This window comes from Pleuronectes platessa, chromosome 17 (assembly GCF_947347685.1).
Source record: "Pleuronectes platessa chromosome 17, fPlePla1.1, whole genome shotgun sequence".
In the NCBI taxonomy this organism is placed as follows: domain Eukaryota; kingdom Metazoa; phylum Chordata; class Actinopteri; order Pleuronectiformes; family Pleuronectidae; genus Pleuronectes; species Pleuronectes platessa.
In genome coordinates this window covers 6,357,243-6,381,913 of record NC_070642.1, presented here as the reverse complement: position 1 = coordinate 6,381,913, position 24,671 = coordinate 6,357,243, and the positions used below count along the sequence as shown (strand labels likewise).

At 39.1% G+C, this 24,671-nt stretch overlaps 2 protein-coding genes across 3 annotated transcripts in view; one reads left to right on the top strand and one right to left on the bottom strand.

Moving 5' to 3' along the window:
* Positions 1 to 4,019, top strand: part of mep1a.2 (meprin A, alpha (PABA peptide hydrolase), tandem duplicate 2) — a 10,181-nt gene extending 6,162 nt beyond the window's left edge. The window contains exons 12-14 of the mRNA XM_053444544.1: positions 489 to 662; positions 920 to 1,124; positions 3,082 to 4,019. Of these exons, the coding sequence (XP_053300519.1) occupies positions 489 to 662; positions 920 to 1,124; positions 3,082 to 3,232 (530 nt within the window). The 3' untranslated portion in view covers positions 3,233 to 4,019. The remainder of the gene's footprint in view (positions 1 to 488; positions 663 to 919; positions 1,125 to 3,081) is intronic.
* LOC128459723 (adhesion G protein-coupled receptor F5) lies at positions 1,597 to 24,671 on the bottom strand. 2 transcript variants are annotated; one of them, XM_053444541.1, is made up of 18 exons: positions 24,504 to 24,671; positions 22,284 to 22,344; positions 21,963 to 21,975; positions 21,085 to 21,231; positions 19,705 to 19,857; positions 19,443 to 19,504; positions 19,281 to 19,342; positions 19,029 to 19,147; positions 17,588 to 17,818; positions 13,751 to 13,996; positions 13,455 to 13,592; positions 13,120 to 13,307; positions 11,249 to 11,428; positions 7,819 to 9,165; positions 6,596 to 6,637; positions 6,429 to 6,455; positions 6,273 to 6,343; positions 1,597 to 3,826 (listed from the first exon to the last, which is right to left on the bottom strand). In XM_053444541.1, exons 2-17 carry the CDS (start codon positions 22,335 to 22,337, stop codon positions 6,281 to 6,283), a joined length of 3,072 nt encoding a protein of 1,023 aa, XP_053300516.1. In that variant the 5' UTR covers positions 22,338 to 22,344; positions 24,504 to 24,671; the 3' UTR covers positions 1,597 to 3,826; positions 6,273 to 6,280. The 2 variants fall into 2 exon arrangements, with proteins under 2 accessions (XP_053300516.1, XP_053300517.1); XM_053444542.1 differs by lacking the exon at positions 13,455 to 13,592.

The window sequence follows — 24,671 nt, the reverse complement described above, 5'->3', positions numbered from 1 at the left end:
GCTCAAACTCCATATGTCAAATGACAAATCTTTAGTCAACCTAACGTAGATCATGCCGATTCAGCTGGAGAGCAAAGAAAAGGGACACTGAATATTGGACTTTAAGAAACATAACTACAAATGAATGCAGTTGCTTGTATGCTCAATGTCAACCGATAGTAAGATATGTTTAATAAGACAACTCCTACTTGAATATGTCTGCAACCCATCTTGAAGTACAGGCCATCGACAAGGGATCTACATGGATAAGGTGACTACATGTCAATGTTTATTATATTATATATATATTGAATGAATATGTCACTATGAATAACCGCTTCAATGTGTGAACAATTCAAGTCTTGAATTCTTGCTCACCCTAACATCTAGTTTTAACAACAAATATGTAAATTGAAAAGAAGAGCAGTTTCCTTGCGAGATCCAATATGATGTTGATGTGAACGTAGAATGATTGATGAACCTTTTTTTCTCGCCTTCTTTCTTCTGAGACTCCGACGCTCGCTGGAACAAGCCAACCAATGCTTCAGGGGCCGAGTGGGATGCCAGCTGCAGGTGCTTCCGCGGCCCAGACTTTGGCTGGAGCATGTTCATGTCTCACAATCATCTGCACAGAAGGAGCTTCCTCAAGAACAATGACCTCATCATTACTGCTGATTTCAATGGTGAGAATATAAAAATATCAGCTCTTTTATATTTATATATATAAAGAGAGAGAGAGAAAAAGAGAGAGAGAGAGAGATGTGTGTGATTCACAGTCTGTCAAGGTAGATTGGAAATTTCATTTTTTCCCACAGATTCTACTATTAATAATGGCACAATTCACATTACTCAGAAATCAATTTTTTAATTAGCAATTGAAATCTTGCCATACAGTTTGTATATGTTTTTTATTATTGAGCATCATATTAACTTTTGATAGATTTGACCTACCTGATCAAGTCTGAGGTGCCTGTCAAACCGGCATCACAAGCAACTGACAATACAGATGAGAAGCCAATCGGTGACAAGGAAGTGAGAGTGCAGGCTCCAAAGCACAGAGAGGCACGTGCAGCCAACCCCTGTCATCCCAACCCGTGTTTTAATGGAGGCGTGTGTGTGGAGAGTGAAGGAAAAGCCTCATGCAGGTGTGTGCTTCTTTGCTTCAGGGGTTGATATTTATTAAGGTGTGACTACATTTGAGGAAAAAAACAGTTTAGCTGGTGCTCCAGCCCCCTCATTAAAACTCCAGATAGTTTGGGTCTGTTGATGACGTGTCGAACACACTGTAACTTATTTAAGCTGATGCCAGAAGACATGCTTGGCTTCTCACTGCCTTCATCCTAACGTCTACCATACTTCCACTTGAAAAGTAGTATACTGAGGGGCCCTATGAGTAAAATAATATTTCCAGCTACGCCCATTCACAGCAGCTCTCCTCCCATGATCAGTGCACTTGGTAGGTGCTTGGAAAGTAATTAGTGGCTTTGTAAGCCCCAAGAATCTGTTGTAATATTTGACTAGAGTAACATTTAAGAATCAGTAAGTTGTTCTAAATCATACAACATCCCATTTTACTGTCACTCTGAAAGCATAAATCTAATGTCCACAACTTCTTAATTAAATCTGAATATCTTTTTTATTACATGCAATTAGCAAAAGTACATTTTTAATGAAAAGAGTAATAAGTAAAAATAATAAAAAGTGTACAAATTTGGAGTAATAATAGAGTAATAAGTCACAACTTATAAAAGAAGTAATGGACAAAATGTAATAAAATGAGAAGAAAAAAAAATGTAATAAGAGAGTAAAAAGTAAAGATTCATACAAGAAGTAAAACGTACAAAAAAAAAAAAGAGGGAATGTGATTAAATATATATACACTGCCGCTTTCAGAGAAATAATATAAATTTAGTGAGAAGGAATGAATGCCAGCACCGCTTTATTCAAAACTCCTTTCCTACAAGAAACTTGAATTTTGTTAAAATTGAAAACTTATTACAAAGTCATAAAATCTTCTTTAAAAAGTCAAAGTCTTTTTATGGCAGATTGGTCGCAGTGATTTTTCAGAATCCAATTGCAATCTTCAGCTGGTTGGCTATTTCTCTATTTTAAAGGTTTCTTCTCCTAAGTGCATATTTTCCAATTTGAATATTTCTTGTGTGGAAACTTTCTCTAAGTTGAGAAGTGTCCGTTTTACCCGTTCTTCTGATTCTAGGCTGAGGAGGGGGTCTTTGTCCCGTTGTTTGTAAAGGAGCCATAAAAGAACCGACCAGCACCCTTCTCACGTTTTTTACATTCTCTTGAACTCTAAAGCTTACTAACTCATTATTATATGACACACTACCAATAGAAATGGCCAGTCTTGGGCCATGAACTGATATGGTATAGATCTAACAACTTCTAGCATTTTCTATCATATATATTAAGAGTCGTGTCACGTTGCAAACATCGTGTCACATTTCTGTGTGGCTGCACCACCTTTGCACAGCATGTTATCTTCCATCTAGCTTCTCATCCTGCACTTCATGGTTGAACACAAACCCATTACTTCATCATGCATAATGCTTTCAACACAGTCGAAGAATGGTCAACTTAAAACCTTTATTCTTAGGAAAAGAAACACATACGAAAAGAGAAAAAAAAGTATTTTAAACGTTTTTGAAGAATATCTAACATCTACCCCAAAACTCTAAAAGATTCTGATTACATTGCCAACTTTTTCATCTCTAACATGATACGTCACTGTGTTAAACGCATGTTACTTTAAACATAATAGAGGTTATATAAGCAAACCAGAGAAGTAATGCTACATGTTACTTTATGCTCATATTTCAGCGGTGAGATCATGATTATTCTTGACATGATCTAACCTATAAAATAAATCAAGTGAGCAAGTTTTAAATTGTCAAACTGTCCTATAAAACTCAATAATAAAATTAATCAACCTACTCTTGCTAGCCTGGTGACACATGTTAGTGCATGAGGACTATAGCAAATACAAGCTTGGGACGTGCATTCATGTGAAACCTGCAGTTCTTAGCAATTTTTGTTGTATAATTTTTTGAATGATTAAAACAGATGTGTGTGACTGCTGCTTTTCAGGTGTACCACAAACCAGGACACCTACAACACTGGAAAAAGATGTGAGGAAGTGAACACACACAGCGGCATTCTGGGAGCTCTGATTGGTGGTGCAGCCGGGACAGTAATTCTGACAATAGCCATCGTCACCGTCATCAGGAGAGTTCAGTGAAACACTCTGTGGAGGACGAACTCGGCCACTGCATCATTCAGCTGTGAAATCACACTAAATGTAAACTCAATATTAGGGGGAAATATGCCAATTTATCTTGGACCTTTCTTTAATACCTCCTAATATATTTTAAATAAAATTGTTCATTGAGACAGATCTAAAGACTTTCCAAATATAGAACCCGGAATCAGCACTTCTATGTCCTGAGTGTGGTTCATTTGTATGATAAAAGTAATCAAGTGTTTTCTGCCACATTATTTCTGTTGTGAATAACGATTTAAATCGCACCTAGTGTAACCAAAACCCTTTCTTTCCCTTTTCTTTATTTCTATGTTTTAATAGTTTTGAGATACATTTTTCAATCTACAGACTTTCCTTTTGAATAAAATTGTCTTAGCAATTTTTTTCTATGTGTATACAACATTTAGAAACACCAGATTATATCATACACCTTACTTAATAATTAAACCTGTTTTAGGGGAAACATCTACACCTTTGTAAGTGTCTAGGAACTATAATTTACCGCAAATTAAACTCTAGGTCATTTTCTCTTCATGTACTGTACATGTGAGTTGCTGTTTCTCTCGGCACCACCTGAAACACAGAAATTACATTTATTCTCAAATGATGTACTGAATATTTTTTGCTGAAAAGTGGCACAAACCTGATTTATTGCTATTTACACTGAAAGAAAATGTTTGCATCAGCAATGACACACAAAGTGGAAATAATTTAAACTGATGGCCATAGCAACCCTTTAGGATAGACACACAGTGCTGTGAAAAAGTATTTGCCCCTGGTTTCTTATGTTGTTGCATATTTGTCACACTTAAATATTTCAGATCATTAAACCAATTTTTATATTAGACAAAGATAACCCGAGTGAAAATAAAATGCAGTTTTAAAGGATGATTTCATTTATTAAGGGAAAAAAGCTATCCAAACCTAACTGGCCCTATGTGAAAAAGTAATTGCCCCCCATGATAAATCATGAATGAATTGTGATTAACAACATTTTTTGGAAAGCTGAATTCAATTTCACTAGCTACACCCAGGCCTGATTACTGCCAGACCTGTTGAATAAAGAAATAACTTAAATAGAACCTGTCTGACAAAGTGAAGTAGGCTAAAAGATCTCAAAAAGCAACACATCATGCCGCAATCTAAAGAAATTCAAGAACAGATGAGAAACAAAGTAATTGACATGTATCAGTCTGGAAAGGGTTTCAAAGCCATTTCTAAGGCTTTGGGACTTCAGTGAACCACGGTGAGAGCCATTATACACAAATGGAGAAGACTTGGAACAGTGGTGAACCTTCCCAGGAGTGGCTGGCCTACCAAAATTACTAAAATTGCACATCGACGACTCATCCAGGAGGTCATAAAAGACCCAAGAACAACATCTAAGGAACTGCAGGCCTCACTTGCCTAAGTTAAAGTCAGTTTTCATGATTCAACAATAAGAAAGACACTGGGCAAAAATGGCATCCATGGGAGAGTTTCAAGGCGAAAGCCACTGCTGACCAAAAAGAACATAAAGGCTTGTCTCACATTTGCCAAAAAACATCTTGATGATGCCCAAGACTTTTAGACAAATATTCTGTGGACTGACGAAACAAAAGATCAACTTTTGGAAGATGTGCGCCGCGTCACATCTGGCGTAAAACTAACACAGCATTTCATAAAAACAACATCATACCAACAGTCAAACATGGTGGTGGTAGTGTGATGTTCTGGGGCTGGTTTGCAGCTTCAGGACCTGGACGACTTGCCATAATTGATGGAACCATGAATTCTGCTCTCTACCTGAAAATCCTGAAGGAGGAGGAGAGCATGTCCACCTCTGAATGGCAAAAAAAAAAAAAAAATGAAGGTTTTGGAGTGGCCTAGTCAAAGTCCGGACTTAAATCCGATTGAGATGCTGTGGCATGACCTTAAACAAGCCGTTTATACTAAAAAAACTCTACAATTTGGCTGAATTAAAAATATTCTGCAAAGAAGAGTGGGCCAAAATTCCTCCACAGCGATGTGAAAGACTTACTGCCAGTTATCGCAAATGCTTGATTGCAGTTGTTGCCACCAAGGGTGGCCCAACCAGTTATAAGGTTTAGGGGGCAGTTACTTTTTCACAAAGGACCAGGTATTTGGATAGCTTTTTTCCCTTAATAAGTGAAATCATGATTTAAAAACTGCATTTTGTATTTACTTGGGTTATCTTTGTCTAATATTAAAATGTGTTTGATGATCTGAATCATTTAAGTGTGACAAATATGCCCAAAAAAATCTGGAAGGGGGCAAATAGTTTTTCACAGCACTGTATTTGGAGTCCCATATGTTTATAGATAAAGTAGCATTGAAGATATCAAAAGAAAATTTGGAAGTCGGAATACTGTAGGGCTCCCTCCCAAATCCCACCTCGATTGTATGGATTACCATCAAATTTGGTTCAGACTTATAACCTAATGATTATGACCAAAAACAAATATCAATACACAATATATATCTCGACATTGTGAAATCGTCTCTATATCCCTGTACAAATAATTCCCTAAATGCACCTCGTCGGAAGATATCTGTTGACTTTTAGGCTTAAAACACGATGTAAATGACCTTGTTTCAACTGTTCTTCAACAAAGTCACCGACTGGCTGCTTCACTTGAACATACGTTGCATTCGATATATTGATATATATCGCCCTCTCCTAATTTGAATGCTTTTGTGATTCCTTAAACTTTCAATCTGATGCCATTATCAGGTCAGAATTCCAACTGTCCAGTGCTTCATGGTAAAATACCTAGAAACTACAGACATAAACAATTTTGCAACTGAATGCTAACACTATAAACTAAGATGGTAAACATTGTAAAAAATTATTCCCACGGACCAGCATAGTAATTGCGTTAGCATATCAACATGCTGACAGCAATCCGCTCTACAGCCTAAGTGGATCTATATGCCTGAAATTTTATGTTTACATCTCTGAAGATTGAGCGAATGCATCAACACATAAGGAGACAATTAATGACAGCATAAGACTGACCTTTGCCTTCATCTTTCTTTTGTGTTTGAGGCTGAGGTTGAGTTCTTCATGGTGTCATATTTTCCTTTATCCTGAAAGTAGAAGCAAACAGAGAAATGATGAACATGTCTGTCATGTTGTGGTGTAATTATGAAAAGAACATCTTGGCAAACCTACCATTTGCTTTAACAGCTCTTGACGTACCTGTTAATAATAAAATAAATCACAAATTATTTTAATAATGGGTGTTGGTGCATTATTGTAGTTTTTTCATATTATAATAACACAATGAACATATTGAAACAGATGGAGCATGAACAGCAAAAGTAAAATTACCAAAATACCTTTGGCTCTGCAAAAACCCCTGTTAACATCACGAAAAGGCCCTGTAGGAGAAGAAATATGTCAAAGTCACTGCACTTTTCACATTTCATTGTAAGTAATGCATTTCTTCTCAAAGGGCAAGACAAATTATAGTAGGTGTTTGTTTGACGTTTGTAAATGTGCCTTATGCAATGGTGGAACAAATAATAATAAAAAAAACTACTGATAAACATTTGAAAATGGCATTTGAAAATCATAACAATCTCCTTTAAGTTCATTCCAAACTCACATTGCCATACACATGAACTGTGCACTGGTGTAAACAGGAAGTAGGTTACCCTGCAGCTGTCAGTTTTAGAAAATACTAAGAACAAGGAGCAGCAATGGTAAAAAGTAGGAGCAGTGATTTCTTGGCTTGGACCTTCATCAAGGTGACAATGTCTCTGACACTAAAGGTTAGCAATGTTTGTATTTCATCATCCACGTTGTATTCACCAATCAAGGTCAAAGCTGATTTTTGTTTTATTTTGGGAGAGCAACGTTTCCCAAAGTTACTGTTTTCTGGGCTCAAAAACTCTGGTGTAGTTACGACATCAGGTTGTAAAACTAAAACACAGTAGTGTGAATGTAGCCTCAGCATACCTCTCCGTTATATATGTATGTTAACTAAACAGCACCTTCCTAGAATCTTTATGTTAACAGTAAGCTATTCAAACTTTGAGCAGTGTTTGTGTTTGCAGAGAAGTACAATACCAACAAAGGATGCAGTGATCAAATATCTCCTGTCTTTTCTTACCTGCATTGTAACCACAGTGCATCTCAAACTCTTATTAAGTTCGCCAGAAATTCTTGTTTGTTATGTTTTATATTTAGTCTTAAATAAAAATTGGCTCAAGCTGAAATTAGGGGCAGTATAAAGGCATCTGGAAACCACTTCTTTCTAATGCTAAAACTCCTAATCCATTTTCTGACCCAACTCACTCAAATTAGACTATTAGACTCATCACAACTCCATCTGGAGCCACAAAAGTCAATCCCTGGTTACTTTTCATAAAAATGGTCCACTCTGTTCCATGGTCTGGAATACATACCAGTAAAAATTTGGGAAAAGAGAGCACTAATGCCAGATTGAGCATCGGATACAATACTCTGAGCTGTAGAACAGGCATTAAGCAAGAAAAGGAGGATCAAAGCACTGCTAATATCAACATTATGTTTGGTGTGTATGCCCTTTTCAAAATACCTGGAAGGAATTGAGGATGGTGAAACTGTACAGAAGAAAAGGGTATGCCTTGTGGTCCTTGAATATTAGCAGAAGGAAGCCAATACCCCATGTTACTCCGAAAACTGGTGTGAGAAAGATCACCACTTTAATGATGCTCTTAAATGTCTCCTTGTCATCCGACTTGCTGCCATCAGGGGCGGAGGACTTCACCAGAGTAAAAATGACGACCGCCATGGAAAAAAGATTTGTGAAAATGACAGTTCCCAGAGGGAGGAGGAAAGCAAACAACGAGCCATCCAAGGTTCCATCAAAAACTAGCCAGCATGTGGCCTTTTCATAGTATTCCCTCTCATTGTATCTGCAATACACATAGCTGATTCCCACAATGAGAACTGGGCAACCGTAGCCTACGATACTGGATAGGAACATGAAGACTCTTTTCCTTAGCGGGCTGAAGACAAAGATGAGCCGGTGGATGAGCATGACGCTCATGCACAGCATCCAGCTGAACATGGCCAAATAAAATAGGTGTTTGCATAAGGTCAAAATTAAGCACCAGTGAGCACTGAGCTTCTCAGGTGACATAGATGCCAAAAAACTGCAGTCAGCGAGCAAGAGGAACACAGCGATGTTCACCAGTGCTGTGTGACGGAAATATGAGAGATCAGTCTTGACCACAACAGACCACACGAGAGCCTCAATGATGAGGAGGATCACCAGAGAGCAGATGGACACTGCCAGGCCAACATAGGTAATGATCTTTAGGATGACATCAGATGTATCTTTGCCTTCGTCAGGTGTATCATACTTGGACACGAGGACAGCGAATGAAGTCAGGTGGTTGCACTTGCAGACTGTGTGATTACTATCACTGTGATTACTAAGACTGTGATTACTATCACGTTCAACTCTGCAACCTGTGTCTGACCAGGTCCTGTTATTTGTGTCCCAGAAGACACAGTGTAGTTCAGTGTCGTTCAGCTGCTTGATGGGGAAGTCCATTGTAATCTCGGTGGACGAACTGCCGTTCTTTGTGACTATCAGTATAAGGTTATGCAGAGCTGTTGCTGTTGGTTTAAACCTGTTATTTAATTTATCCATCAGATTTTTCACACCTACAGTTTTGAACTGTACGCCAGTCTCGTTGAGTTTAACAGTGACATTTAACACAGAGATATTACAGTCCCCTTTTGAGACTTTGAGGTCCAAGTTTGGTTTGGAGATATTCAAAGTGTTGTTCACTTGGATGTTCTTCACCAGATTCTCCACACCGTCAAGGTATTGTAATGACATGTCATTTGTTATAGATTCGTTGACTCCTGTCCAGTCGTTGGCCAATAAATTGCTCGCTGCATTGAGAAAATCCTGAAAAATAAACATTAAAGAAAATCAGTGAACGGGCACATTTCAAACAGCAGATGAATACAAAAAACATTATGTACAGTTTTGGAAGACTGTGAGTTTGTGAGCCATTTCAAACACACAGTTTTTACAATGCTCTCATCACATTTTGTGGACATGTCATGGAGATGGTCTACATGAATTGGACACCACCACACTTATTAGGGTGGAAATTTGGTCATGTAATAACAGATGGTTGTGTAAATGGGCAGGGCTTAACCTCTGTGTCTGTTCAAAGATGGTTCGATTGTTTCGAGTCAAATTTGAATGCCGGGAACACTTAGATGACACCACACGAGCAGTATGGAGGCATGTTATTTTTTCTGTTGTTTTATTAGGTCTAAAGAAGCAAGCAGATTTTACTTAAATTGGATTTGGCGTTAATGCTCTTGACCCCTTTGAGTTTAAATTTTTGTGAACTCAAACATGTAACTCAACCCTCTATCAGAATAGGTTGTCAATGTGTGAATTTTAATATTTCCTTGGATTATCCCTCTAAGGTATTATTCTGCGTTTAGGAGATTATTGACAATTTACTACAATTTAAGAGTCTAATGTCAGATATTGTTCGTGTGAATCGTTCACAAAATGGTCTCTTGACTTTCCATAGAAGCAGTCAGTAATGTTTCATGAAATGGTTTTAATAATGTCGACCTCGGTCATCAATGGTCAAAAGTAAAACTAAAAACACTGTTTTTCTCAGCCTTCACATGAACACAGGCATCTGTAGCATCTTCGAAATATTTACAATTGAACTTGAATGCTTGAACCCCATATGACCACTTGCTATCCAACCATTCATCCATCTATAATGCTTATCCTTTGAGGGTTGTGAGGGGCACTTGAGCCAATTCCAGCTGGGTGAGAGGTGGGCACATCCGGAACAAGTCACCATTCTATCACAGGGCCAGAATACAGAGAGAGAGAGAGAGAGAGAATCCCCCTGATTGATACTTGAGACCCCCTGAAAGCCTCAACACCAAAATTCTGGGAGGGTCTCTGTAACAAAAAATATTTGTTACTTCTAATTGTCATAACAATTTATTTTAAAGGTTATGTCGAGCATTTACTGTTTCTGCTACTTTCATTTTGCATTGGCGGCATCTGATATCATTTAGGGAGGTTTTTTGTCGCCTCACAATGAGGAAGCACTTCCTCATTGTGGGAACTGTTCGGTTTCACTATAATTATTAAGGTTTCGACCTTCTACGTAAAGTGCCTTGAGATAATGTTTATTATGATTTAGCACAATACATATAAAATGGAATCGAGTTGAATGGATCTATAACTAAATGAATGTGATCGTCAAGAGCAAGAGAGACGAGCACACACACACACCAACACTCCATCAGACAGGAGAGAAATTTTTCCCGCAGATTATGACACAAAAAGGTGTTTTAAATTCATTGCGGCAGTATTGATTGAGCGATTAGAAAAGAGCGGAGGAGAAGAGTCTCTTTTTGACCAGCGGAGCCTCCTGGACTGTAAAGGCTATAACCAGAATTTTTTGCCACACAAACCTTAGTGAATTCATGTGGAGAGCGTCAAACTAATCAAAATATAACAATCACTATTGACTTAATATTTATCTCTTAATTCATTTATTTTTCTATCTATGTATGTTAGTTATTTAAGTTTTTTTGGGGTGGGGGGTAATCTGGGGAGGTGCATAACATATGCATAACACTGGAGCGCAGGGTATTGGGTATTTCACACACTGAAGACAACCCCACCTATTGATCATTGTCTCCAAACCTAACCAGAATACCTGGAGAAAACACATGCAGGGTTGGCCTCAGCCATGCTGGGACTGGAACCGGGAACGTTCTTTCACCACTGTGCCACCCCCATTTGTTAACACATGAATTTTGAACTGAGGTTTAAAACAACTATCACCATGACAACTGAGCCACTCTGTCTGCTGAGGAAGGCAAAACGATGTGAGTGAAAGTTTTGAAAAAAAAACATAGACACCAGTTCTTTGTGTTGAGAATGTTATGCAGCTCAATACTATACATCAATTACAGTAAAAGTAGTAATGACTTACATCAAAGACTTCTTCCTTCAAGGTGATGCTTTCTGATCCAGTGGCCATTACATTCATTATGCTGATAGAAGCACTGATTCCAGCAGGGTCATTACTAGAATTAGATTTAGTGGTGTCCTTAAGTGATTGAAAGATCCCCATGGCTGCTTCCTGTGTAGCCCCTATGCCCGTCTTGAAGCTCTAGAAACAAAAACTAAATATCTTAGAGTAACAGTCTACAAAAGAACACAAACAACATCACCTTGACCCTAATGGAAATGGAGTCTAAACAGCTGTGACCTTGGAATTATAATATTCCATAATTTCTGTGAGTGGCTTTGAGAGTTTTTTTGTAATTAACATTTTTGAGCTAGACGTTGAGATTTGTGGCTGATGGAAGAATCTGCTTTTCGTCTAGCTTTAATATATTCATAGCCTTCCATGCAAAGTTGCAATACAAGGTGCTACAAATAAACTAAAAATACAAGAATGTATATACATGTATATAAGGAGGTGACCTGATAAACTGATCAGGGAACTGATAGGTCCTCTTGTGTGCATTCTGATCAGTGATTGGTGCTTGGCATGTGTAACTTCATTATACCAGTGTTTTTCAACCAGCGTGCCGCGGTCAGGTGTGCCGGGGGAAATTATCAAATATCTAGTGTTGCACCGATGTATCGGCCGAACATTGGTAGCGGCCGATATTCGCCTCGTGCCTTGGCACATCGGTAATAAACTTGACTTTCACCGATATCATTGTTGTTCATTGGTATTTGTGGTTAAACCGCTGGGCACGTGCCGCGGCTGGGGGAGCAGTCGCCCCGTCGCCCTCCTCTCCACCGGAGGCTCAGTGTGCGGCACCGCGCGCTGTTTTTTTTGGGGGGGAAGGTCCTCGTCCGCAGCGCCTCACGGCGTCGTTGATGCGGGGGCTTTCTTTCTCTTGGATCGCGGGGCGGTGTCTGTCGGCGGTTCGGGAGGCGGGGACCGGTTGGAGGGGACCGGGTACGGCGTTCGGCGGCGGCGACTCTGGACGCGTGTCGGGCCCTTCTCTTGGATCACCCCAGCTACGGCGCCCGCTGAGGGAACCCTCCGTTCGCGCGGGGGGCCGCCTTCCGGCAGTGGGCCTCGGCTGGCGCCTAGCAGCTGACTTAGAACTGGTGGGGACCAGGGGAATCCGACTGTTTAATTAAAACAAAGCATCGCGAAGGCCCACGGTGGGTGTTGACGCGATGTGATTTCTGCCCAATGCTCTGAATGTCAAAGTGAAGAAATTCAATGAAGAGCGGGTAAACGGTGGGAGTAACTATTGGCACTCAAAACAGGTCAATCTGAGGAGGGCGGTTTTAGACGGGGTAAAAAGGTCCTGTTGTAAATGGCCTTTGTGGTATTTTTTATTGATAAAATGGGCATAATATGTCTCTGTTAAATAAAGTTTAGTTAAATCAAAGATTGTTTCATAAATCTGATTCAATTTGTGCTCATTAAAAGATAAGAGTAATAAAGGGCTGAAATAATTTAAAATAGTGCTTTTTAGTACATTTAGAAACTACATTACTAACTATATGTATTACATGTACTGTGTTAGGCCATAGAGTGTCATTTTGTGTCATTTTGGTTGGTGGTGTGCCCCAGGATTTAGTAAACGTAAAAAATTTGCCGTGTATCAAAATAGGTTGAAAATCACTGCATTAGACCATGATAGAGAATGAATTTGGTAATTTCATCCAGGGCCATTTGTGCAGAAAAATTTAACAATAACCGCTAAAAAATGTTAAAAATATATAAATAAGGTTCAGATATACTATTTACATAATTCATTTTGACAAAACATCAGGATTTTACTTTTCTGAGTCCAGGGAGTGCTACACGAGCTATAATGCAACACTTACCTCTGCTGCATTTATAACTTTCTTCAACTCTGCGCTGATGCATGAGGAGAACACTGTCTGCCACTCGCCATCTTTACTACAAGTACGAGACTTGTAACCAGTCTTGCCGTTTTCACACTGATTAATCACTGTACCTCCTCCTGGGGTTTTTGGCCAATTGTCATTTTCAGTGCAATATTTTTCCGATGCTAGAAAAAATGCAGCACACCATTAGATGGTTAGAGAAAAGAAATACAAAACACTTACACATAATAATTTAACCTTATAAATAGATTATACCGAAGACAGTTAGAAATTTGATCAGGTGAAATCCAATAAAGGTTTAATAATCGTACCACTAATCACTAGGATATTCACGCTTTCATTTTTCGTCTGTCCTTTTTGGTTTTTAAAACTGACTTCCCATTTTGTTTCATTCATTTTCCTGCATGAGAACTCAGACTTGAAAGAAAAGACCAGGGTACCTTCAGAAGCTGCAACGAAAAACAGATGCTTGTTTCATGGCTCCATTTGTTGTTTTAGATTTTGCATGTATTTAAGTGCATTTAAGTGAATTTAAATATGTCTTACTATCATCATGTATTTTGGAGCTGAAGCTCACAGAAGGAAATATATTGTAGGTTTGTCTTACCTGGTTTGGATCCTTTATTTAGCCCCGCTCCAGGGAACTGCCAGAAAACGTTGTAGCTCTCATTGCTATTTTGGATGGTGGCATTCACATTCACAATCACAGGCTTTTCTAAGTTACTGCTGTCTGAACAGTCTGCAACAGGTGGATCAATTTTCATGGTGATCTTTTCAGGCAGGAGTGCCACTTTCAGCTTTGCCTTGGCTGTGTGTGTGACTGACCCAAAAGTGAATCGACACTCATATGTACCTGTGGAAAATGTAAATTACCTTCTACAGCTGAAAACAGAATGAATTAGACTTTTTGGTCTAAAAGATGACTTGAATCACTTTTTGCACAAGTATGTACCAGCACTTCAGTTTTTCACTGATGAAACGTCATAATGTACAAATGTATTTGTGACGGGCACACAAACACAGAAACCCCCTATTCAGACATGATTGAATGCAGAATCTGCAGTGTTAAACCTAACTCCAGAGACATAGAGATTTTTTACACAAAGGTTCAACCAAATGGTTTGCAGATTGACCACTACAAGAAGTGCCCTTGGGCAAAATACTGAACAAAATGCCTCCTACAGATGTGTGGCAGTGTGGGATTAATGTATGATAGAAGGACTGCACATAATTAGGGTTGATGGCAAAACCGTACTGTGAAGCACTTTGAGTGCAAGACTAGAAATGCACCAAATACTTTAAATACAGACCATTTACCATAGACATAAGGAGGGTCACTTTTGTAATTATCATATAAATAGATTGTCAACACACACAGGACCAAGTAGTCCTTTGATAACAATCACACGTGATTCTAATCACAACATATAGTACAATGATGTAAAGCAATAAATATTTCAAAGATGGCAAACGACAAAGGGACATTACAAATTAATGTAAAGCATAAGCGGCTAACCCTAACCCTTTCCTGAAATTTTTTCTGAAAAATCATCAGATTACGAGTGTACTGTGCAGTCTCCCACCGAGATTGTGGGATAACAGGTTGGTTTTAGACAACCCATTTGACGCACAAATCTGGGATTCATCAACATGTTCTGACCTAAATTTGTTCGTGCTCTGGGAACAAATGTAGAACTTCCTCAGACCATGCATACCTGCTCTCTTCATGACAAACGGATGTCCTTATATGGAGAAATAGAGGCATGGCGGTATACAAATTGCAGAGAGCGGACACGTGCCTGTCGATTTAGAATGATTCTGATTCACAAACATACGCATGGTGGTGAGAGCAAAATTGGCTGGTGCGCACGTGTCATGAATCCGGAAAATTGCAGTAAGAGAAAAATATCTTGACGGGATCCAAGAGCAGGAGACATTTATGTTTTGCTCAATCTCATTTATTCAAATGAAAAGAGGAAGTGAGGTTTCCAATTAATGAAAAATGATTCTATCAATCAATCAGATTTTATTTGAAAAGTACAAAGACATGAATAACAACTTGCCTAATAAGGCTTACAAGGTGTGATATCCTCTGTCATTAACCCACACATAGCTAAATTGTTTTGACTCGCATCAAACATTGTCAGCTGGCCCACATCGTGCAAGGAATAATGGCACTTGGGCGTTAAACTCCTGTTTGCAGGATCTGGGCCACAAGTAAAGGCCAATTTATGCTTCTCCGTTTTGACGGACAGATAGGACCGCCTTATATGCATGGGAACGCCCTCTCCGGGCTCCATGGAGAGCTTTTCGTGCAGCTCTGATTTTTCTAACTACACGTCGGCATGGCGGAGAGCCTACGGATAGCCATTGGTCGACATCATTTCCGGACCTCAAACTTCCTGTTTCATTTTCTATATCACAATAAACCCAAACACAACTACGATTCTACGATTAATGTGACAAGTGCGGAGTTGTCCGGCTGACGGTGGCTGGTAAGAGCCCTGACGGCATGTGTGTACGATCACATACTTGGTAGTAGTTAGTATCGGGAGTCCCTGCTGACTGTGTGTGTGGAAGCTGGGGGGGAAGCTAGCTGCCTCCGTGTAGCTTCAAGCTGTTGAATTAGCAACGCAGTTCGGAAACAAGACCGTGGAACCGCTGCGCTAAGAAACGATAACATAAGCATTATGACCCGCTGGGTGTCACTTTATTTTATTGAGTTGCCATCGTACACTGTGTGTGTGAAAAGCCGGGAGCAGGTAAATAATGAACGTGGACTTCTTCTGAGAACTCATGAGGTAGGCTTCTCTAAGCTTGTCTTCCTTTGCGCAGCCTACTGTTCTGGTGCCCAATTTTTTTCAGCAACGGAGAACTATAAATCAAAAAGTGTCTGTCCGATCCGTCCGTCCGTCGGTCCGTAACGGACTCGGAGAAGCATACATTGGCCTTAAGCCATCGCAATACCGCACATCAACCAAAGGTGCCATAGGTGGCCTGCATTTGTTTTGTGGTATTGTGGCCATAATAAACATTTACCATACGGTTCACTTTGAGTGGTCATCAAGACTAGAAAAGCGCTATATAAATACAAAACCCTTTTAACCATTTACTTTGGGCTCACATCCAGATTAGATCCTGCCTAAAGCCAAAAAAGCCAATAAATGCCCACATTTGTTTTGGGATAGTCCGCCAACAATCAGTTTGTCCCGGCCACAGACAAACTGAAATGGGTTTCCACCTTGAGTCCTCACAGAGTCACGGCATCAAGCGATGTGAAGAGGAAGCGAAACTTTCTGACACTGACATCGAGGTGTCTGTTATTGAGGTGGAGAACGATTTTATGGGACAGCAGTGATGTCACTAATAAAGGAAATATACTTACAGCTGCTACTGCTGTGGATAACACAATGTGTGAGATCAGAAATCGTTGAACCCTCGCTTCCTCCTCATCCTTCCATTCGCATGCACACATCGAGCAGATCCCCACACCACTGTCACGGCAGTATTTATTTATTTAGAGTATCTGACCGATTCCCTCACATCAGTGGATCCTCACCTCCACTCTGGGATATTATTTGGAAAGTTTCTTCATTTCTTGTAAGTGATCTCCAGTTCGCTCTGTGCGCTCTGTGCGACTGATGGCAAAGTCACCTTCACTGCAGTGATTTGATGATACACGCACAGTGTTAGAAGATATTATTAAAAACTATTAATGACTTGGCTCTTTAACTCCGCTGTTAAATGGAATCTGAACGTAATTTGCAGTGAGTTGTTTTATATATTTTTTAATTAAAAGGGCTCGTGTGGAACAGATATGTCACGCGAGCAAAACTAAGCTTTTGGTTTTAAGGTAAATGATGGATTGGGTCAATAATCTGCTTCGGTTCGCCATTTTCCCATCTCCAAATTGTTCTTTTGCATGGGTCAGATTTTGCGTGGAAATACGCAAAACTTTCCCATTAAATTTGTTTTTATAAATCCCAACGTTTGCGTGAGAAGTGGCATACGCACATTTCAGGCCCCGTTTTGTGCATACGAAATGGTTATAAATGAGCCCCTTTAAGTGCTGCATCACTGCCTGAAGTGGCCCACATCCATATGCCATCTGGGCCTCAACCAGATAGAGGAAAATGACCAAAATACCCTTTAAACAGAGGGGAAAAAATGCAGAACAATCAGGGAGAGTGTATCAATTAAAAGCACTGGTCACTCTCTGTGGACTAAGTGTGTATCAGGGAAGCTTTCCAGACATATTGCTTGTCTTTTTCTCAATAAAGTACAATGCCATTGTTCACACTGACATTGCACCAATCACGTTACCATACCCAGATTGTCACTCAGAACGTAAACTTCACATTCACTGGAAAAAACTCATGTCAGGCATTTTATCGCTGCAGTAGAAACTTAACAACATTTTTCAGTGTGAAACGTTTGTACTTGCCTGACCCGGAGCTGATCACTTTGTTGAGTGTAACTGCAATACAAGAACTGTATTTCGGATCACTACTGCAGTCTGTTAGAGTCACCACAGTACCACTCGTGAGCTCCAAAGGCTTTTGTTCCCTGATCAACTTCCAGCCAGTGCTATGTACTGACCCCTCAAATGTGCATTTCAGTGTTGGGCTGGACTCGTAGGACACGATATCCTCTGGAGCTGTGATGTTGACCATTCCTAGTTGAAGAAGGCAACATGGATACAAAGCAATACAGTGGATGTTAGACATGGACTCCAGAGAACGACTGCATAATGGGCTTCTGACTTTCTCCAGAGTTTGCATTTCACAGATGACCAACGCAGCAGGAGATTCTCTGCTCAGGCGTGTTCAAAGCAATGCTGTGTTCTCAACTAGGCTTATTCAGACATTATCCGGAATTTTCTTCAGGGTTCTGGGAGGACAAACTCATGTCTGAAAGCAGCTAATTTCCACTGGTTTGTGTGAACTGTCATTCATCTATCTGTCCCAGTATTTCGTCCACAGCAACATACCTTGACACCTCCTGTTTAAATCACCCTTACATACTCACATGCCCCAGTGGATGATTGGAAACTTTTACCTTTTTTGTTGCTCCCATGGTATAAACATGAAGAAATTTGTATGAAATTCATCTTTTAATTGACAATGCAATGATGATAAACAACCAAGTCATTCTGCCATCATAAGGCGAGGGGCTAGGGAGGAATCCAATAATTGCCTCCTACAGATTTATAGTAACCAGGTTACTACAGTGCATGCAAATGTAAGATTACCTTTGTAACCTACTTTTCTGAGTAATATAAATTATTTAGTGCACAGAAATGTCCTAATTCCCAGGCCCAATTGATGCTGGAGCGGGTCGTGCGCAATTTCTTGCCTTTTAGTTTGGCACGGGGGATGCTGGGCTTCATACCAAAGTTTCCTGGCATTTAGTTGAGAACATCAGGGTTATGGTTACTTTATTCTAGGCTACTTTTATTACAAGGAAAATACAAAAGCCATACTGGACACCTAAGGTAGCAGCCCTGCAGAAGGCACGCATAAGAAACGGTCCTTGTGTAAACAATAGACATGCATGTGATACAGCAGATCAACGATGCAGCCGTCATTCACTGACCACGAACATATTGCTACCCAAGGTGATTGTGTTGGAGGTTCATTATTCTATATGATATGTATTATGCTCAAAAATTGTTGTTCACCGTGCTTTACAGTGAAACCTCAAAAAGTTATCATTTATAACTGTGTTTTAAGAAATAAAGGTAAAAAGGATTTCTCCTGATGCATTAATGCCACATTGTATATAATATTTTTTCAGAGTTCAAAATATAGATAGTAGTCTATAGGGAACATGCAATACATCTTTTACAAGATTGTGATCTAAATGAATGACTCTTTTTCACTGACCTACATTGTCGACCCGAACATTAGCTGAGAGATTGGCCATCAGATCCTCCAGCAATTGATTAAGTACAGAGGTCTTTAGTTTGATGCAGACGACTGCCTTGAAGTCAGCAGTTCCGCCGCTTTGGAAAGAATAAATAAGTATATCGGTTAATGACATAGCAAAGTGTACATTTGGGTAAGGACATGGAAGATGTTTTGTGTTATTTTGTCTCAAAAGCCTATCAAAAATATTTTCCAAGCAAGGTACATTACCTGCTACCAGTTACGTTCAGGGACTCATAGCCATTCAATCGAGATCCGAACGCACTCTTCAGCTTTGAAAAGAAAGAGTGTTAAATCATGTATATCTGACTTGTGTTTTTTAGAGACAAACACCTTCTGGTATTATAAGTCTGTCACAAGAGAAAAATGTACCTGTGTAGTTTTGTCAGCATCCCAGGATCCAGACGTCAGTGTAACAGTTCCATAGATTGAAACTGTAGATTGATAATATTATCATTAGTTTTAGTTTTGCTCTCTACAGTATAAATATTATTAAATATATACAAAAACTGTTGTTGTTTTAATGACCTTTGCTATATTATGCACCATAGATCTTTTCAAAATACTACAAATTATCAAGTGAAAATACTAGTAAAAATACTACAAATATCGGGTCAAATATCATGACTGGTACCTTGGACTTTGGCAACGCAGAGTGGTTCGATGTGGGCCACGTTTTGTGTGCAAGTTGTTTCGGTGCAGCATGAGGAATTGTAGCACACTTCGTTGCTCCAACTGTACCCGACAGAGCAATTGCAACTGGTTGTGTCTCCAATCAGAAAGCATTCTAGAAAGTGAAGCCCAATCGTCAGATTCCTAAAACCCTCAAAACTCAGTTTGAAATCTAAATTTGTTTTTGTAACATTAAATGCAATGACTAAATTTGTATTAATCAAGGTTGAAACTGAATGAAAAATGTAAAGTTACTGTGACTGTAGGTGTGGGTGGATTCAATAAATGATAATTAGCTGATGAAGAAAATAGGTATACCGATTTTATCCTCATAATGTCGATTGGGTGACTTTACGATTCTGAATTCTTTTTAAAAATATAATACTTTTACATAAAAACAGCCTTTTTAAAGAGTAACTGTCCTTTTTCTAAACAAACGGATGTAGCTAATTAATTGAACAATTAATTAAATATTGATGGCAAAAAATCGTAAATCCCATAGATTGTAGTCAGAGACTGGGGTTTGCATCATAAGTCCCACTGTGGTTAGATTTAGGCAACAATAACTCTCTGGTTAAAGGTAAATATCATCAGATGACTTAAAGGGCACATCGTATGTCCATTTTACCACAGTTGATATGGTTCCTTGGGGTCCTAATGAAATGTCTGTAACATATTTTGGTCAAAATACCACAAGGATCATTTAAAACAGCACCCTTTTTGCCCTGTCTAAAACAGCCCTCCTCAGATTGACCTGTTTTGAGTTAGCTCCCCATCAACATGTGATCGTTTGGACCAATAGGATGGGGTTGTTTGGGGAAGACAGTCTCTCATTGGCTGGTTGTGTTAGGGAGCGGGAGTAAATGAGGAAGTGAAGGGTTGTTGATGGTACGAGTGATGGAGTGAAGTGATAAGTGACATGTCAATGACGAAGAAGTTCCTTGTCCTCTGTAAGCGAGGACGCTACAATATTAATGCATTCTGTATCTATAACATTTAAGTGACATTACATTTCGTCTGAGAGGTTCATGCAGTTAGATAAATTGCAAATAATTGTTAATTTGCAGAGACAGGATTTTTTTTTAGGAATTTTAGGAATGTGCTAGTTTTACTGGTTTGTCAAAATAAAGTGTTAATTTGCCAGTGTTAGGTTTAGTCATGCTATACATAAAAAAGTGCTAATTCAAATATATTTCATGAAACAGCCTCCAGTTTGTATGCATGTGAAATAAATCAAATACAATTTTCATCTTCGCAGTGCATCGTGCTTCCCAACTCCCTCTCGTTCCCCTGTCGCAGTGTGAAATAACCACAGAAAGAAGAAAGTGCTTCTGCAAGATACCTGAAACCAGTTCGATTTCTGAAATCATCACGTTGACGGAAACCGCTTGCACCACCTGGATTGACACTGACATGTTCAAACCTGACAAGATAGTCTGGGTCTCCATCGTGATGTTATTTTCCAAATCCAGCTCAGCAATGCCACAGTCTACAAAACAATATTTTTGTGTGTTATCTTTTTGGATTCATAGCAACCAGTTGAACTTAAATAATCTGATACATAAGAGAGTGTAGCCCTATACTCTTCATTTATTAACATACATACAGTGTGTGATTTTGGAATTGGCCTCACCTGCTGGGAGTAAGCTGGCAGCAGTAAGTCGGCTCCTTCTCTCTCCCCCTCCTGATAAGAGCTTTTTGGGTTTGGTTCTGTTTTGTTTGTTTTTAGTTAAGCTATCGTTACAGATCGTTTATGTTAAAGGTTCAGTGTGTAATATTCAGGTAAAAAGAGATTTATTGGCAGAAATAAAATATGAAAAAATCCTAGTGATGTTGTCACATGTGGATCATGTAAACCGTATGATTATTGATTGCCTTACTCTAGAATTGTCCCTTTATATTTTAGATACTTTATATTTACATCCGGAGCGGGTCCTCTCTACGGATGCCACAACATTTTTTACAGTAGCTCAAACTGGACAAATTAAATACCTTTGAGTTTTTATGACAATTGAAGGCTACCACAGGTACTCTTTCATGTTTGGAGGGGAAGGGGCAGGCGAGGGGTATCTGCTAACAGTTCAATTGTAATGTATCTACAATTTTACACAATTTGGCCTATTTATATAATGGTAAACTCAGCCCCTTAATTCTTGTCCAATTTACGGAGGTTTCTGAAAAATATTATATAATGTATGACAAAGTTGCCAAACGACTCACCTAATGCGTTGACCTGCAATGACAAGAACAGGTAAACAACAGATTTATACTTTCTATCATGATTCAGTCTTATTTCAAATTTAAATATATACATGTTAATATACCTGCAGAGCAAAAATGGCTACAGAGGCTCTACAGTAAAGTTCTATTTTGTCCTTTTAATATTTAGTCAATTAATGTTATTATATATGCAAGACTTAATTGATTGAACAAAAATATAATAAGAGTATAAAGATAGAATTACAGTGGGTATATTCAAAACATGCACTTGGTTGTATTTCTGTCTTAAAGTATTTAACCCAGACTTAGAAGCATATTTACCTGATAGTAGATGTACGCAGCTCCGATCAGAATCAGACTTACTCTGGAAAACATTGTTACTCTGGGAGGAAAACATATCAGATGAGAATGACAATGAATTGCCTCATAAATACACAATCACAAACATTCTTGATTATTTCTGTTAGTTTTGTGTGTTCTGATCATGTGTTCATGAATAAAGATGTTGAATTGAATGCTGCTATAAATAGGCCCTGTTGCGTTTTTTTTAAGGGGTGGGGAATTGGGGGTGCGTGAAACCAGTCGGGATGTAGTGCGTGGTCTAAAAAATCGGGAACCGCTGCTCTATGGCAAACATGTGGTGCGCTTTTGTATGGCTCCGTCAACCAGCATCACCACATCCAGTAGTTGACATTTAGGCTAAAAACACGATGTAAATGACGCTGTTTTATGGCGAATATGAAAGTTTGGGCTTGTGGACATTTGAATAATGAGGAATTATTGACCAACCTCACACATTACATCTGTACACCATTGTGAGAATAGAGCATAGAAAAGAGAATAGAACACATACTCTCTTCTGTACAAGACACTAGATCAGGGCATTACGGTGGCCCTGAGAGCTCAAGGAACAGCAATTTAAGAAAACACATGCAAGTTGACAAAACACAAGCAAAGTAAGAAAACATCTCCATCAATTTCACAACACAACGCAACACATTACAGAAATGCAGAGCAAATAGGCAAATGCACAGCAAACAGAGAAACGCGCTGCAAATTGAGAAACGCGCTGCAAATAGAGGAGAAACCACAATGTAAGTGTTTCCAGAGCACAGCTAAAAGTGATGGACACTGCTTCCACAGGAGACACAGAAACGTCCAATACATCATACAAATTCAGTTTTACACAGGGAGCCGAATGCGGCTCTTCAGCCCCTCTGCAGCGGCTGTACAGTGTTGTACACACACACACACACGCACACTCCTGGTATTTCATGATGCCCTGATACGATTAAGTCTATTTTTTGCGCTTGATGCGAGCGTATCACGCCAGGAAACACACTGAAAAATGATTTTAAACGATATTGATGACATATTTTATATGATATAAATGATCAAATATGCATCCTATACTTTGATTTCCCCTTCTGTTGTCCTGGAGTTTTAATTTTACCAATGACATTATTAAATGTCCCCCTCTGCCCATCCACTACAGCCACACAAGCAGTGATAAAGATAAAAAAAGAGAGAGAGGGGGGGCTACGTATTCTCCACATAGGCTTGAGTGGAGAATACGTAATTTACCCTCGACACCCGACATTTAACGGAGAAAACAACGGAGAAGTTCTTCAACATGGATGACATTAAATTAATAATTGAAGTGGAGAAGTACAGTGAGTTGTATGATCCTCGGAACATGTTGTATAAAGACAACACCAGAAAAGACAAATGTTGGGACGCTGTTGCTTAATGTTGCTTAATAATATCACCTGTTGATCCAGTAGTATTCAAGCATAACAATTAAGTATATGCTTGAATACTACTGGATCAACAGATGATATTATTAGTGCTGCCCGTCACTTCTCCAATAAAGGTTACCTCAATCTGATCACTGAAACTGCTTAGTTCTCTGTTGTTTGGCCGCTGGAACAAAGCTAGTATGCTCAATTTTTCACTTTGTCAGGAGAAGGATTTCGGTTTTGACTTGACCAAAGGGTGAGGGTTTTACATGTAGAAACTAGAATGACCCGAAGACCCAGCATTGCCCGACAGTCCTTTGAAATCAGTCAAATTCCACTGAATTGCACACACTCAGTTCCATAACTGCGCCAGATTCCATAATCCCCCCATGGAGAAACAATGAATTATTCCCTGGAGAAAGAGTATAAAAAGATGAAAAACACCCTCTTGCAATGTTAAAGGAAGAAAAAAGCCTGAATTTCCCCCTGATTAAAATCTGCACCAACTGTACTGGCTTCTTCCTTGACCCATACCAAACCCTTTTCTCATGGATATCATGTATTTTGTGTAAAATTGCTTACAAACAAACAAATGGACAGGTAAACATAACCTCTTTAGAAACAAATATGTGGATGACAGAAATTAAGGAGATGGTTGTTAAAAAACGTTTTAAAATCCTTCCTGACATGACTTCATGGTGTTGCATTAGTATCTTAATTCTCTCTAGTTCAAATAATGAATAGCTTCTCTTCAGATCAAAACTGTCACAAAGATAAAAACACAAAGATGAAAAACTCTTACCTTGGCTTTACACAGAAGATGAACACATCTTTGCTGAAATTAGCAAACAAAAATCCAACTGTGCTTCATGGCAAACAGGCGCACACCAATATTAGAGTGAAGTTAAGTGGGCACATAGATCAGAGGGGCTGGGTTAGACTGGACAGTGTGTGTGCATGTGTGCGTGTT

Bases quoted from the DNA above. Each gene is read 5' to 3' on its own strand.
- LOC128459723 (XM_053444541.1), bottom strand. From the start codon at position 22,337: ATGTTTTCCAGAGTAAGTCTGATTCTGATCGGAGCTGCGTACATCTAC. The intron at 19,148-19,280 runs GTAATGTACCTT...TTCTTTCCAAAG, and splicing joins CTGAACGTAACTGGTAGCAG to CGGCGGAACTGCTGACTTCA. The intron at 13,308-13,454 runs GTACGATTATTA...CATTTTTTCTAG, and splicing joins GAATATCCTAGTGATTAGTG to CATCGGAAAAATATTGCACT.